The sequence below is a fragment of the Adiantum capillus-veneris genome, chromosome 23 (assembly GCF_014529385.1).
Source record: "Adiantum capillus-veneris isolate H3 chromosome 23, ASM1452938v2, whole genome shotgun sequence".
Lineage (NCBI taxonomy): Eukaryota > Viridiplantae > Streptophyta > Polypodiopsida > Polypodiales > Pteridaceae > Adiantum > Adiantum capillus-veneris.
The window spans coordinates 37794274-37808238 of record NC_140953.1 but is presented as its reverse complement, the minus strand read 5'-3'; the positions used below and the strand labels follow the sequence as shown (position 1 = coordinate 37808238).

The 13965-nt window shown below is 45.3% G+C and overlaps 1 protein-coding gene across 1 annotated transcript; it reads left to right on the top strand.

Moving 5' to 3' along the window:
* Positions 1-11126: 11126 nt before the first annotated feature.
* Positions 11127-13765, top strand: LOC147427659 (ribonucleoside-diphosphate reductase small chain-like). Its single transcript, XM_086496411.1, has 10 exons — positions 11127-11414; positions 11519-11660; positions 11817-11977; positions 12059-12107; positions 12203-12329; positions 12551-12616; positions 12692-12808; positions 12888-13050; positions 13131-13201; positions 13315-13765. The coding sequence occupies exons 2-10, from the start codon at positions 11534-11536 to the stop codon at positions 13427-13429; spliced, it is 996 nt and encodes a 331-aa protein (XP_086352537.1). The 5' UTR covers positions 11127-11414; positions 11519-11533; the 3' UTR covers positions 13430-13765.
* Positions 13766-13965: the final 200 nt, after the last annotated feature.

Below are 13965 nucleotides of genomic sequence, written 5' to 3'. Positions count from 1 at the left end.
CGGTAAAAGTCAGTAGCAACTGCACGCATGTCCTTTGGCTCAGAAGCAACTGACCCATCGAGCCTCCTCAACTGACTGACCTTGGTATGCGTATGCCGAGGTCTCACTGCCTTGAAGAAAGCACCAGTCACTCTGTCACCCACCTCCGTCCACTCATATGCCTGTCGGTGAAAAGCAAACTCATGGCACCGCTCCTCTGTGCTAACAAGCTCCTGGCGAGCATGCTGTAATTGCTCCTCCAACCAAGAACTATCTGGATGCTGCTCTTGTATCCTCTGCAAGGAAGCAACGCCCTGTCTGAGACGCTTCTCCTCCTCTCTCATTGTAGTTAGGCGAGTCAAGGACTCCTGGAGAAAGAAACAACTAAGTTGAGCTAGTCTTGAGGCCACTTTGTCAGCAGGAGAATCCTGCATGTCCAAGCTCTCTGTCCAAAGAGCCTCCCCTCGCTCTCTGAGTGTAGAGTCCAACAAGACTCTCTCAGGGTTGCGTAGCATCATGCTCCCCCGCCTCTGCCTATCTGTCATTGTGAGGATCACTAGTGCATGGTCCGAGAAGGAAGTCCCTGCCAGGATGCCAACTGTCCCACCCAAGTCACATAAAAATTCACTAGTGTAGAAGTGATCTATCCGCGATAGGTTCACTCCTCCCACTCTACGGTCCGAAGAGAGAAGGCTAGGCTATCTGGGGGCCTCACAAAGCTAGAGTGTTGCCACACATCCGAAACCCTCAGTCATACAAAACCTCTCCCAAGCTGCTAGCTCAACTCCCTGCACAGTAGCGTGGCTACCACCAATCCTGTCAGAAGGATCCTCCAACATGTTGAAGTCACCCCCAATGCACCAATGCTCTGCTTGCGGCAGAGACTCAACAATCTGTGACCAAAACTCTACTTGTGCACTCGCCACATTGGGTGAATATATGTTCAAGAAGCCCACAAGACAACCTCGAACCTGCATAGTGATCCACTGAGCCCTGCCTAACACAATAATTCCTATGCCCACAATGGCCTGCTGTAGAGACTCCGCAATAGTCATACATACCCCACCTTGGATGCCTCCAGGTCCAAAAGTAGCTAACCAAAAAGTCTCATAGCGACCACGCAAAATTTGACCACAACACCGAATGCGGCTCTCACAAAGATGATGCTTCTGTAGCATAAGAATGTCAATCTCACCACCCACAAGGCATCTCTGCTACTCCTGACGCAGCCGACCCCTCTGTCGCTGAAATTGGGGCCCTCCTAATCCCTGCACATTCCATGAGATGATCCTCATGGAGTCAATGAGAGAAAATAGATGCTGCAACAGCAGCCAACCTCTCTATCTTTGAGGCCGGTTTGGATAGGGAGTAATCCGCATCCGAACGACCTCTAGACAAGCACGCAAAAAGTGACTGTCCCGCCCAGGCCCAAGCCAAGCGTGCAGCCCGAAGGGCTACATCCTCTGTCCAAGAATCCTCATGCACAAAAACATAACACGAAGGGCACTGAGTGTCAGCAAACAAGTGCACCACAATGTGCTTGCAACCCGCTGCATTTGGAGGTGTCACTCTGAACTTGGCAAGAGGCCAAAGTGTCTGCACCAGATCTGTCACTGCTAAGTCCCCTATGTGATGCGAGAACTCAATAGCCTGGGTCTGGAGCCAGTCCACGACCGTGTGCTAGGTCCACTCCGTGGTATCCCTACCACACAATGGAAAGGAGAAACCCACTGATGTGTCCAGGGTCTCACTGCCTCTAGCTACAAGAAAGAGGACGTGGACTCGAAAGCTGGCCTCCTCCAAGTTGGAAGAGGAATCACCCAGAAACAGAGTGAAGTTGTAGTCGAGAAATCCCAACGTCTGCGAATGTCAAAGCTGGTCAGACCTTTGGGGATCGCTACAAAGGGAGAAGTGAGCACCAAAAAAGATGCCTCAGGTGGGACTGTCCCTCACGAGCCACATGGCTCGTAGCGAAAGCACTACCAAGAGAATGCCTCACGACAGAAGCGTGGCCAGTACCTTGTGTCTGAAGAGGAGTGGCAGAGGGGTCCAGAGACGAGGCTGTGGGCCCCATCGAGGAGAGGGGAGGGGCGGGGGGCGAAGGTGGGGGGGGGGGAAGGATTCGGGGGAGGTGGCAGGCGGACATCGGCTGAGGGAGGAGGAGGCGGTGGTGGAGGAACATAAGTGGACGGGTCCTCCTCAGGCAGGTCCTGTTGAAGGGGGTCGAAACGGTTCCCAGTCGAAACCCAGTGCTGCTGAGCTGCACAGGTCGACCACCAGGAGGAGCAGTGGGGTGAGCTCTCCCCTGACGGCGGCGGTCAAGCACCTGCTGCTGCCAACCATCAGCTGGCTGGTCACTGGTATCTGTCGAAGTACTAGCCTCTGTATCTTGTGTACCTGGCTGCTTGGCATGCTCAACCTTGGGCGGCTACGCATACGCTGTGGGTCAAGGTCTCCTGTGAGGACATGCCTTTGCCATATGGCCCATTTGTTTGCAAATGAAACACTGGTTTGGGAGACCCAAATACTCCACACTCTGTCTGATCCATTCCCCACTCACCCTAGGCAGCAGTACCACCTTGGGGAGGGAGTGTGCGTCACGAACGAGAACCGGCACAGTAGGTAGACCTGCGGCCTTGGCCACAACTGAAGTTGCCGTGCGTGGAGACTCCAAAACTATCTCGAACATGGAACCAATCCTGGGTAGGAGGGGATGGTACTCTCTCAGGCCTGGAAAGCAAACCGAGATCGGCAAGTTTGCCTCCTCCTCGAGCACATCTGTAGTAGGGTCAAAACCATGATGCCAACGTCGGAAGTAAGCTCAAGCTGCTCTGATGCCGAGCAGGCTCATCGAAATCACCTTGGTCACCATATCAGCAGACTCGAACTCGACCTGGTAGTACCCTCTTTCGAGGATCTGGACATCTGTGATCTTGCCCACATCGAAGAGAAGACGGGCCTACAATAAATCCCAAAATTTGCCCCGACTAGGCCAAGTGCCAATGATTTTACAGATAACCAAAGTGGCTTGCAAGCGCTTCATTTTGGCCATGAAGATCGCTTGTTCTTATGGCAAAAGAGCAAGTCGCAGGGTCGGCTCCGCGGTGTCGGGCGAGGGGGCTTCTGTGGAGTCCTCTAAGGTGGAGCAGAGGCCACCATTCTATGTCTGCTGCTGCTGAAAGGATAGGGTCGATGGTGTCGAGGCGAATCTCGGCAAGCTGAAAAAACAGCCTACAGGCAGGTAGAAGGCGAAAAAAAAGGGGGAAACAGGGGGCGGGGGGGGGGGAGTAAGAGGGCTGAGGCCAGGGGGCGGGCAGGTGTAGTGGCGGTGAACGGGGGCGCAAGGGCTGGCTGTACCGACGCAAGCAGCACGCTAGAGGGTTGGATAGCGGCGGGCAGGGAAGTGCGCAATGCGAGGGAGGAGGGGGGAGGCGGGAGCGATGGAGAGGGAGTTGCGCGCGCAGGGGGGGGCATGAGTAGCATCGAGCTCGAGTTGAGAGAATTTGCTTCAAATTTCTGGTTGTAGAAGTTTTATCTATCATCATTTCATGAAGTGCCAAGATACCTCATGTAATATTGGCACTTATATATTGCATAAAGCACTCTCTCATATAAATAGAAGAATTCTATTGTGCTCAATCAAGTTTCTTGATTTCAAAAGCGATTGGGCTTTCCTCGTGAAGAAGAAATTCTCTAATAGCTCAATTGGTAGCATTTGTCAAAGCACAAAATGTTTCATTGGATCCATAGTAGCCAATATGGGTGCAATAGTTAGAGTGCTTCAAACCTTTGTTGTTGATCCTCTCCCCAATGAATGCTTTGTTGTTGATCCTCTCCCCAATGTATGCTTTGCCCTTGGATTTCATTGGCCCATTTTTGCATATTCTTTACAAATTGGCAATAAAAACCTACAAATCCTATGGAAATTTGGAGCTCTTCCAAATTTTTAGGAGGAGGCCATTTATGTGGATTTATCCATACGAAGGCCTGCAAAAAAAAAGGCCCAAGGAGTGAATTTATGTCTTCAAAACATCACACTTGGACTCTTTGGCATATTATTTTTGTTGCCTATGGATATCAAACACCTACTTCAAATGTTGTAAGTGCTCATCCTCATATGCAATATAAAGTAGAATGCCATAAAAAAAAACAATAACAAACTTGCCCAATACGGTTTCAAAGCACAATCCACGAATGTCATGAAAGTAGCTAGAGCTTTGGTTAAACCAAAGGAATTACCAAAAAATCATAATGCCCAAACATTGTTCGAAAAGAAATTTTAGTTATATCAATAAGTTGAATTCTTATTTGATGATACATGTACCGCACATCTGATTTTGTAAAAATGCATGTGTTATCTATCAAACAACTCATCTATCATTGGCAATGGATACTTATTATTAATATAGCGAATGAGTTAAGACCACGATAGTTGGCACACATGCACATACTAACATCTTTTTTCTTCATCAATAGAATTGGGAAGCCCGTGGTGAAGAGCTAGGTTGAATAAACCCACAAGTTATATATTCATCACAACAAGCCAACATTCCACCTCAATAGTCTCAAAATGAGTTAATTTGTAATTCCGTTTACTAACGGACTTACTACCTTCTACCACATCTTTCCGTGTTGCATAAGAGTGTGTTGGTGGTAAACTAGGTGGTAAATTTTTCCGTGTTGCATTGAATGTGTTGGTGTTAAATCTTGTGGAAACACATCACTGTACTTTGCTAAAAGTTTCTTCATTTATTAGCAACATTTGCTTGTTGTGATGATTGAGAAATAGTAACAAACGGACAAGAGGAAAGAGAAGCATGCAGTGTTGAGGAATTTTCTAACATAACATATTCATTATCAACATTTGATAACAAATAACAGAAAGACTAACACAACAAGGGTTATTCTATGTCATCATTAGAAGAGAGCTTCATAGGATCTGTTGGGGTTAAGGTGTGCCCTGACCGGTCGCCCAGATCATGGGCGCCCACCCACTGTTACCCTATACTTATAGTGAGTATACTGTATAGGGGGAGCTGCCACTTCACAGTCTCCCCACCCATATCTGCGTTGTGTGTCTCCTTCTCTCTCTCTCTCTCTCACTCTCCGTCTGTGGTGCTCCCCGATCCCCTTCAATTGGTATCAGAGCTATGGTGACCGCAGAGAGCATGACGGCTTTGAGAGCTTCGAGACGATAGCTCGCTCGCTCTCGACGGTAGAGAGATTAAGAAAGCTTGAAAGCTTTGTGAGAATGCAATGGGAGCTTGTGAGCTCAGTTGAGAGTGATGTATGCTCTTGTGGAAGCTCAGAAAGGAGTGTGGAAGATTGTGTGTAAGTGAAGGTGCTGCCCTAAAACTGTGTGCGCAGCAGCACTGTTTTCAGATTCGTTTTTCTCCTTGTAGAATGCAGATCTGAGAATTCAATTCAGGGTGCCCATCCGTTTTGACATGGTCTACAACTTTGCAGAAGAAAATTTTTGCAAATTCCTCACCGTTTTGCTGATATTCAGCTCAGACTGACTGTATACAGAAATTCCAGATTTTCTGTTGTCGCATTGTGTGCGAGTTTGATGCACTTTTGGAAGCACGGGAGATGCTTGAAGTTCAGTGCATAAATTTTGAGCTGAAGATGCAATTGCAACTTGTGTTAAGCTTGTGGTTTGAGGGTTTTTTGGTAGACTTGGGCAACGAAGTACGGAGGCGTTTACACACCACCGAAGCGGTCTCTTGAGAGACACAGGTTTTTGGAGCACATAGGTGGAGCTTCTTTCACTGGTTTTCACAAAATACTTTGGCAATGATTTTGTGCTTGGATTCATGGTCTTTGCGGATGGTTTGCATATGGTTATGGCACATGGTTGATGCCCATTATATATGCATTTTGGCGAGCACTTTCAAGTGCCGGTAAGCTCTCTTGAGAGCATTGTTTTCGCATTGATCAAGTTTCCGGATTGCAAATCTTTTGGCGTTTGCTTATGCGCAGTCACTCCGTTGATGTACGTTGAGTGATGATTGCCATTGTATGTGAAAATGTGGAGCCATTTTAGCATTTCTACTCATTGGCATTGAGTAGTGTTATGGTTTATGGTAGAGATTGTACTTGAGTTTTTTGCTCAGTTTTCAGGGAAAATTCTGTCGGATTTTTCCCAGATTCTCGCCATAGTTTGTGATCGAGTGTTTACTCTCACTTTGACAGGTTTTGTCAGTTTGGACACAGTTTTGTGTTTTTGTATCCTCTCTCGCAAGAGTGAGGAGTTGTGTATCTTTCTTTGCTTGAGACAGTGGTTAGCTCTCGGGTGGGAGAGTCTTGTGATCTCGAGCATTGTTTGCCATAGTTTTGCAGAGCTTATGCATGCATGTTGAGTGTAGTTTGATGCGCATTGATTGCTCATTGTATTGAGCTTGCAGGACAATGGTTATTTTGTGTTGATAGCCATTGTGCGTCGAAACTATGGCGAAATTTTCCCAGGAGTTTTATGCGTATCATTTATGTGATCTAGGTAGAGATTGCGGGTTGCACTCAGCATTTGTGTGCGGTGTTCTCTTGCAGGTGGGAGATTTGTGCGTGTGTATGTATCGATACCGCACAGTGTGGGCTTGGTGATTAGCTCACAGATTGCAGTGTGATACCGAGGCTTGTATTGACATTGCGGGAGCTCTATTTTGGAGTGTGTCTCACAGGTTTTACATTGTGTTTCTGGCCATATTTGTAGACAGTTTCCAGGTGTTGTTGGTGAGGTGGTTTTGCTTTCTAGTTTGCTACATTGTGCTCATGGCAGAGACAGGTGATCGCTCAGATTATGATCTCTCCGAAATGTGCATGTTTGATGGGTCAAACTTTGCAGCATGGAAAGAGTGTATGCTTGATGCATTGACACAGCGAGGGTTGCATCGACCATTGAGTGGTGATGCAGGTAGACCTTCAAACATGTCTGACGATCAGTGGCAGGAGCTAGAGGAGATGGCACTATCTACGCTCTCTTTGCACCTTGCGGAATCTGTATATGCTCTTGTTATGTATGAAACTACTTCGAGAGCACTTTGGCACAGATTACATGATATGTATGATAGATCTGAGTCATCACGGACTCGTGTGAGACATGTACATTCACGAGCACGCCGACAGGTGACATGTTGGTATTGTGGTCATTCTGGACACGTTAGACGGCGTTGTTTTCGTCGTATGCGACATCGTAGGAGACATGGCAGTCTCAGAGATGTATGTAGTGATGCCATGGACTCAGTTGCTTTGACAGTTGAGGCACATGTAGCGTCGGAGTATACTAGTGACGGGGATGTCACTTTTACCTCGAGCTATGCACGAGATGCTATACATGTGGATAGTACACTCCCTTCGCAGTGGTTGCTAGACGCAGATGCTATGTTTCATGTCACGCCGCATCGTGCATGGTTTTGTAGCTATTCTAGCGGGATGCTTGGCAGTGTACGTTTGACCGATGGATCGGTGCATGCGATAGCAGGTGCAGGAGATGTGAGACTGTCATTACCGAGTGGTGCATCTTACTTGTTACGACATGTGCGCTATGTACCAGATTTGGCAGTGAGTTTGATCTCGATTGGTCAGCTTAGAGATTGTGGATGTCAGATTTCGCTACGAGAGCGAGATTTTGTGATGCATTTGGGTTCGCTAGTGATTGCGAGAGGTGCCAGGAGTGGTACAAGTTACCCATTGCATGTGGATCACGCGAGAGACGGTGCTGTCTCTGTGATCATGCAGCCAGGTAGAGAGCGAGAGAGCAGGCGAGTCTCTTTTGCTTGTGGGTTGCAGGATGCTTTGCATGGAGTGCAGAGCAGCGACCTTGTTGTGCAGGTTGCGTCTACGGATGCACAGGTAGAGCGGGACAGCTCTAGTGAGTCACAACAGGATGAGTCATCAGAGGTGATGACAGAGATGACTCACATGGATGCTGAGATGTTGGCTATTGTGGAGTCATTTCTTGATATGCTTATGCCAGAGCTTGATGCAGATTCAGGACAGATGGATACTCTTGGTACACACGTGATATGTGGTGGGCACGAGGAGTCACTCCAGAGCTCGGAGTCAGAGTGCCATGGTCTCTATGATAGGGGACAGGATTACCATGAGTTGAGTTCTGAGTTGGAGGTGGCAGAGGTTGCCAGGGTTGCATCAACATTCGGTGTCCTCATGTACGAGATGCTGATCTCGAGGCCCGACATAGCAGCTGTAGTGGGAGCATTTGCAGCAGGGTTGATTAGAAGTTCGATGACTGATCTCGGCATAGAGCATAGGGGAGGTTTGCAGGTATTGGACCGATACTTGCAGGAGTGCATGAGCTCTTGTAGACTCTTTGCAGAGCTTGGAGCTAGCTCTGTGTGGCTTCCGCAGCGGGATGTTTGTCTATCAGTAGAGCCGGATGCACTAGCTCATCGAGAGTCAGTGGGCATAGGTTGAGAGAATATCTCACCTTCTATTAGTTGTACACTAGTAGATCTTGCTTAAAGGCACATTGGCCTTTAAGTGGGAGGTTGTTGGGGTTAAGGCCTATGTGCCTTGACCGGTCGCCCAGGTCATGGGCGCCCGCCCACTGTAACCCTATACTTATAGTGAGTATACTGTATAGGGGGAGTTGCCACTTCACAGTCTCCCCACCCATATCTGCGTTGTGTGTCTCCTTCTCTCTCTCTCTCTCGCTCTCCGTTTGTGGTGCTCCCCGATCCCCTTCAGGATCAAATGTACAAATGAGTGGTGAGGGAGGTACGTCTTGCCCCCCCATAACAACACTACATACCATTGAATTTAAACATAATATTGTTATGATCATAGCTATGATGTAATAACGATCATGCAACCACTTCCAAATTAACACCACATCTGCTCTATCCATGTTCATAATGTGAATCTAAGGTTTCTTGATACCCTTGGATTTCAAGAGGTACAACTTCGACACTTTGACCTTCATCGTCATGGCCATTCTTCATAGCTACTTTGTAGTGGTGTGAACTAGGTGTCTGAGGTAGATGGAGATGTTTCACTAAATAGTTCATGAAATTGTGAGAAGTGCCATGGTCTACAAGGACTCTTACCTTGTGACCTTGAATGTAGCCATACATTCTCATAAGATCATGTGGGTCAAATGTCAATTTCTAAATAGAGACAATGCTACAACACTCACGAACTGCAGTTGTATGTGTTACCTCCATACAAAAAAAACAAGAACAAGATTCTAGAGGAAGCAACTGCACCATATGCGTTACTTTTTCCTTACCTTGGGTAGCAAATTTCCCCTTGGGAAAATTCTTTTTTTCATAACCAATTCCCATACAATTAAAATAAAATGTTTTTTCCATGAACACTTCCCATATAATTAGAACATAGTTTCTCTTTCTTTGCCTTTTCAAATTCCTCAATTAAGAGATGGCCTGTAGGTCCCTTGGGCTTCTTAGACACATCATATAAGGCAACAACAATTTTTCTTTTATTATGTGCTTAATTGCTACTATGAGATACACATGCATTCAAACTGTCAAGCATATGAAGTTATGCAATGATCTATCATCTAGACCATCATGAATATGTGCTTGCACTATGGCTTTCTCAAGCATTTTGGGGTCCTAGGTTTTAACATGATTCTTAAGCTCACCGTGTAACCCACAAATAACCCCTTGTACCGGTTGGAAGTCATCTAAACCCTTCAATTTGAGGATAGCATATATTCAAGAAGTGTCTTATGTTGCCTCATAAAACATTTATCCCATGTTGTCCACTTCCTACCCTTCTCATTAGTAGGAAGAAATTCCTTCAAGAACATGTTCTTGAAAGCAGCCACATGCACAGTACAATGACCTTCTCCTTTAGAGACATCACCCATCTATAGGCTTTCTACTACCCAATTTTTAGTGCGATATATGGAGCGGCATATTTTATCTACATTTATGACGTTCAAATGAAGAGACCTACCAATACGCTATTGCTTATAAGATGAGAATTTTGCAGGGAAAAATGATGAGACATTGCTTTTGCCTCTTGTGAACAGGGGGAGACAAAGCATGCAATAAGGAGAGCTTCTATCGTTGCCTTAGGCTCCATTCAGACGAAGCCTATGCAAAAATTTCTTTGTGCAAGTTTGTTGCTGCTTCGTCTAAACGATCCTGTAGGAGAAAGAGTTAAAAAGACAGAGAGGGGTGGAAGAAAACTAGCAGGCCAAGAGGAAGACACCCTCAGTTGTAGCGAACCAATTCTTCTAACATAGCCTTGATGTCCCTGTGCATGAAAATTCCGCCGCCTCATTTGAACCGGGCCTTACTTGAAGTTTGAACCCAATTTAACAATTATAGGTAGGATAAAACCCCCAATAGTGGACCACCTAAGCTTTGTACTAATTTTGAAGAGTAGAGCATTGTTTTGAGCTTGAAATGGCGCAAACGAACGGTGAGTGCAACAACTATTCGCAGTAAAATGAGCTTCGCGAATGATCATCCACAGGCGGAGAATGATAGTTGCTACAAAATCTTGTGTGACAAAAAGAGGGTCCAATATCATGACATAACAAGGGGTATTCAGAACCAACATGACAGCAAGGCTCAAACCCATGATTTGACGATCGAGGTTTAATTGCCACACCTCTAACCATGCTTGTTAGACGAGCACATAAGAGCAACATACATTTTTGTGTTGAACAAGAGAAAGACCCCGACTGGATGGATGGCTTTGAATTCAAAGGCTTGATTTTTTTTGGTCATTGGAGCTCCGCTGGTGGAGCAGCAACCCTCATCCGAAAAGGTGTGGCCACATCAGTCGATGTCCCTGCAAACGGTGTGTGGGTGACTGCACAATGGCTGGCTATGCTTAGAGCCGAGTCGTACTTAGAGGCGGTGGGGGGAGTGGGGGAAGGAAGGAGCCAATTTTAGCAAATGTGATTTTCTCTACCAAATTGTAGAAGCGATGCTAATGTTGCAATAACCCTTTCAAAAATGAAGGGATTAAGCTATAGTTTAGGAAAAGAGCGCATGAGCGCAGTTCTCTCTTACTTTGCCCAATCAGGGAGTTTGCTTTTTGGACTATCTTTGCCGTTTTTATTGCCTGTGGCTGTACTCTACAGGTGCGACCAAGGGTGAGTCTGTTTTCCTCTTACCCCTGCCACACCCTGGTGGGACTCGGCTCTTATGTGAGAGCCCACTGGTTTTTGCGGGCAACTTCGTGGATGATTTCAAAAACCGTAGCGGGCGCCATTTTTGAAAGTTGAAAAACAGAATACCCCCGCCCACAACCCACATATTGGCACTCCTCTTGTTCACTAATCTTGTCAACAGCCAGCAGCAAAGTAACGTTGCGACGAGGTCACCATTGCTGCACCTCTCCCCTCTTCTTTCCTGTTCTCTCTGTGCAGTTACAATTTCGCCATCGCTCGGCCCAGGCCAATTTCTCCGCACCTCAAATCTCGTTCTGCTTCTCTGGTTAGCTTGAATTTGGAGGCAAAATTTATTTGCATTCCGCATGCTTGTCAAATTGCCTGTAGCGCAGTTGTTGGATTTCTTCTAAATTGATGTGTTTTCTGCAGTTTGTAGCGCTCAAGATGCCCTCATTGATCGAGAAGCCCGAGCCTCTCTTGGTGGAGAACCCCCAGAGGTTCTGCATGTTCCCCATCAAGTATCCGGCTGTGTGGGAGATGTACAAGAAGGCTGAGGCGAGCTTCTGGACAGGTGAAATATTAGGATCTGATCTTATATAAGCTATAGTGAAACTTTTTCGGCAAACTATTCTTCAGGAAAATTGACCCTGATCTAAGCAAGATTAGTGTATTTTGATTAGAGGTTATCAAAAATTTGAGTATTCTTTGTTAAATTTTTCTGTCTCAGCCGAAGAAGTAGATCTGTCCACTGATCAATCTCATTGGGAGAGCTTGCATGATGATGAGAAGCATTTCATAAGTCATGTGCTAGCTTTCTTTGCTGCCTCTGATGGTATTGTCCTAGAAAATCTGGCAGTCAGATTTATGAAGGAGATTCAGATACCTGAGGTATGTTAGATATTTAAAATTGTGCAAAGTGTTTAAAATGTGTGTTTTTGTCACTGAGAATTTTTGAATGGCTGATTTCAGGCACGTGCCTTCTATGGCTTTCAAATTGCTATTGAAAATATTCATTCTGGTAAGACTTCTCTAGGTGCAGATGAGTTCCCTTGTTAAGAATTCATAATTTCAATCAGAGATAACTATAATTTTTCTGTTGTGTTTTTGCTACAGAAATGTACAGCTTACTTTTGGAGACCTACATAAAGGATCCAAAGGAGAAGGCTAGGCTTTTTAACGCTATTGAGACAGTTCCTTGTGTTGCCAAGAAAGCAGATTGGGCCCTTTGTTGGATTGGAAGGTAATTTTCCCTGAATTTGAGAAGAGTAATGTTCCTATACTGTGTTTGTCTGTGCATGTACTTGTGCTAATGTATGCCTTAATGTCTACTTTCTGTGTTACTAAGGGCTCCACTTTCTGTATTATTTAGCATAGTGCCACACCCTATCTGATAATTTGAGGTTGCAATAAGTTCAGCTTAACATCTCAAACAGTTTCTGATTTCTTTTCTACTATTTGCAGTTATAGTTGCTTTGCAGAGAGGATTGTTGCCTTTGCATGTGTAGAAGGCATCTTCTTTTCTGGCAGGTAAAACCACAACACTAACAGATGCAAGCTCTTTGAGATTTTGCTTTTACTCTGATTGTTTTCTCTGCCTTGCAGTTTTTGTGCCATCTTTTGGTTAAAGAAAAGGGGGCTTATGCCTGGATTGACCTTTTCAAATGAATTAATATCAAGGGATGAGGGTCTCCATTGTGACTTTGCATGCTTGCTATACACGTAAGTATCTATCTTTGAAGGTTGTGAGGTTGTATTTGAGGTAGTATTTTCTTTAATTGAAAGAGTTGGGTTGTGGCAGGCTCTCGGAGAACAAATTGCCTGAATCAAGAGTTAGGGAAATACTTTGTGATGCAGTTGAGATCGAAAGAGAATTTGTTTGTGAGGCCCTATCATGTGATCTTGTTGGGATGAACTCCAACTTGATGAGCCAATATATTGATTTTGTTGCAGACAGGCTTATGGTATGCAGATGTTGCATTGTCTTATCTTTGTGATGCTTATCCCAACATAACGGCTAAATCTATGCTGGGGTGGTTTGCAGGTAGCCTTGGGCTATAGTAAAGTTTACAATGCCCAAAATCCTTTTGATTGGATGGAGCTCATTTCCTTGCAGTATGCTCTATCCCTTTCCAACTTTTAATTGAAGTTATTGCTATGCTAAGACCTTCATAGTTTACAATAGAATGCATTCAATCTATGGTATTGATCTATAATTGGCGTTTCAGAGGTAAAACCAACTTCTTTGAGAAAAGGGTTGGTGAGTATCAGAAGGCTTCTGTCATGGCTGGATTAGCTAATATGGAGAGCAATCATGTGTTTCGTATGGATGATGACTTCTAAGCAGCATGACTATATGTACACTCAAACGAACAGAAGAGATCAACCCTTTGCCATCGTTCTTGTTGCTGATAAAGTTGAGTGCCACAAATAAGTTGTGATGTGTATACAACCGACATGTAGAAGTAAGATGCCTTCGGTTGGAGTGCTTGAAGCTTTCAAAAGGGTGCTACAAATTTCAGAAAGATACCATTACTATCCCTTATACCTAAAATGCTGATTGCTGAGCGAAAGGGGTTCTCAGTTTGAGGGCTTGTCAATGAGGGTGTGAACTCAGATTCCCAAGTTTGTAATTCTTTTCAACCTCAATGAGATGCGCTAGATAAAATTTGTTGCCAATTGTTTGTTTCTCTTGTCAGTTGCTAGAAATATTCATTGGTAAATAGCATTGCTGGAAAACTGACATCATGTAACTAAAAGTCCCATATTCCTATGCTCTTCCCACCTGGCAGATCTTTTCAAACGGGAATATCTTGTAGCCTTTTTTATCGCTTGTCTCGAATTAGCCTCTCTCTCTCTCTCTCTCTCTCTCTCTCTCT

Bases quoted from the DNA above. Each gene is read 5' to 3' on its own strand.
- LOC147427659 (XM_086496411.1), top strand. From the start codon at position 11,534: ATGCCCTCATTGATCGAGAAGCCCGAGCCTCTCTTGGTGGAGAACCCC. The intron at 11,661-11,816 runs GTGAAATATTAG...TTTCTGTCTCAG, and splicing joins TGAGGCGAGCTTCTGGACAG to CCGAAGAAGTAGATCTGTCC. The intron at 12,330-12,550 runs GTAATTTTCCCT...TACTATTTGCAG, and splicing joins GCCCTTTGTTGGATTGGAAG to TTATAGTTGCTTTGCAGAGA.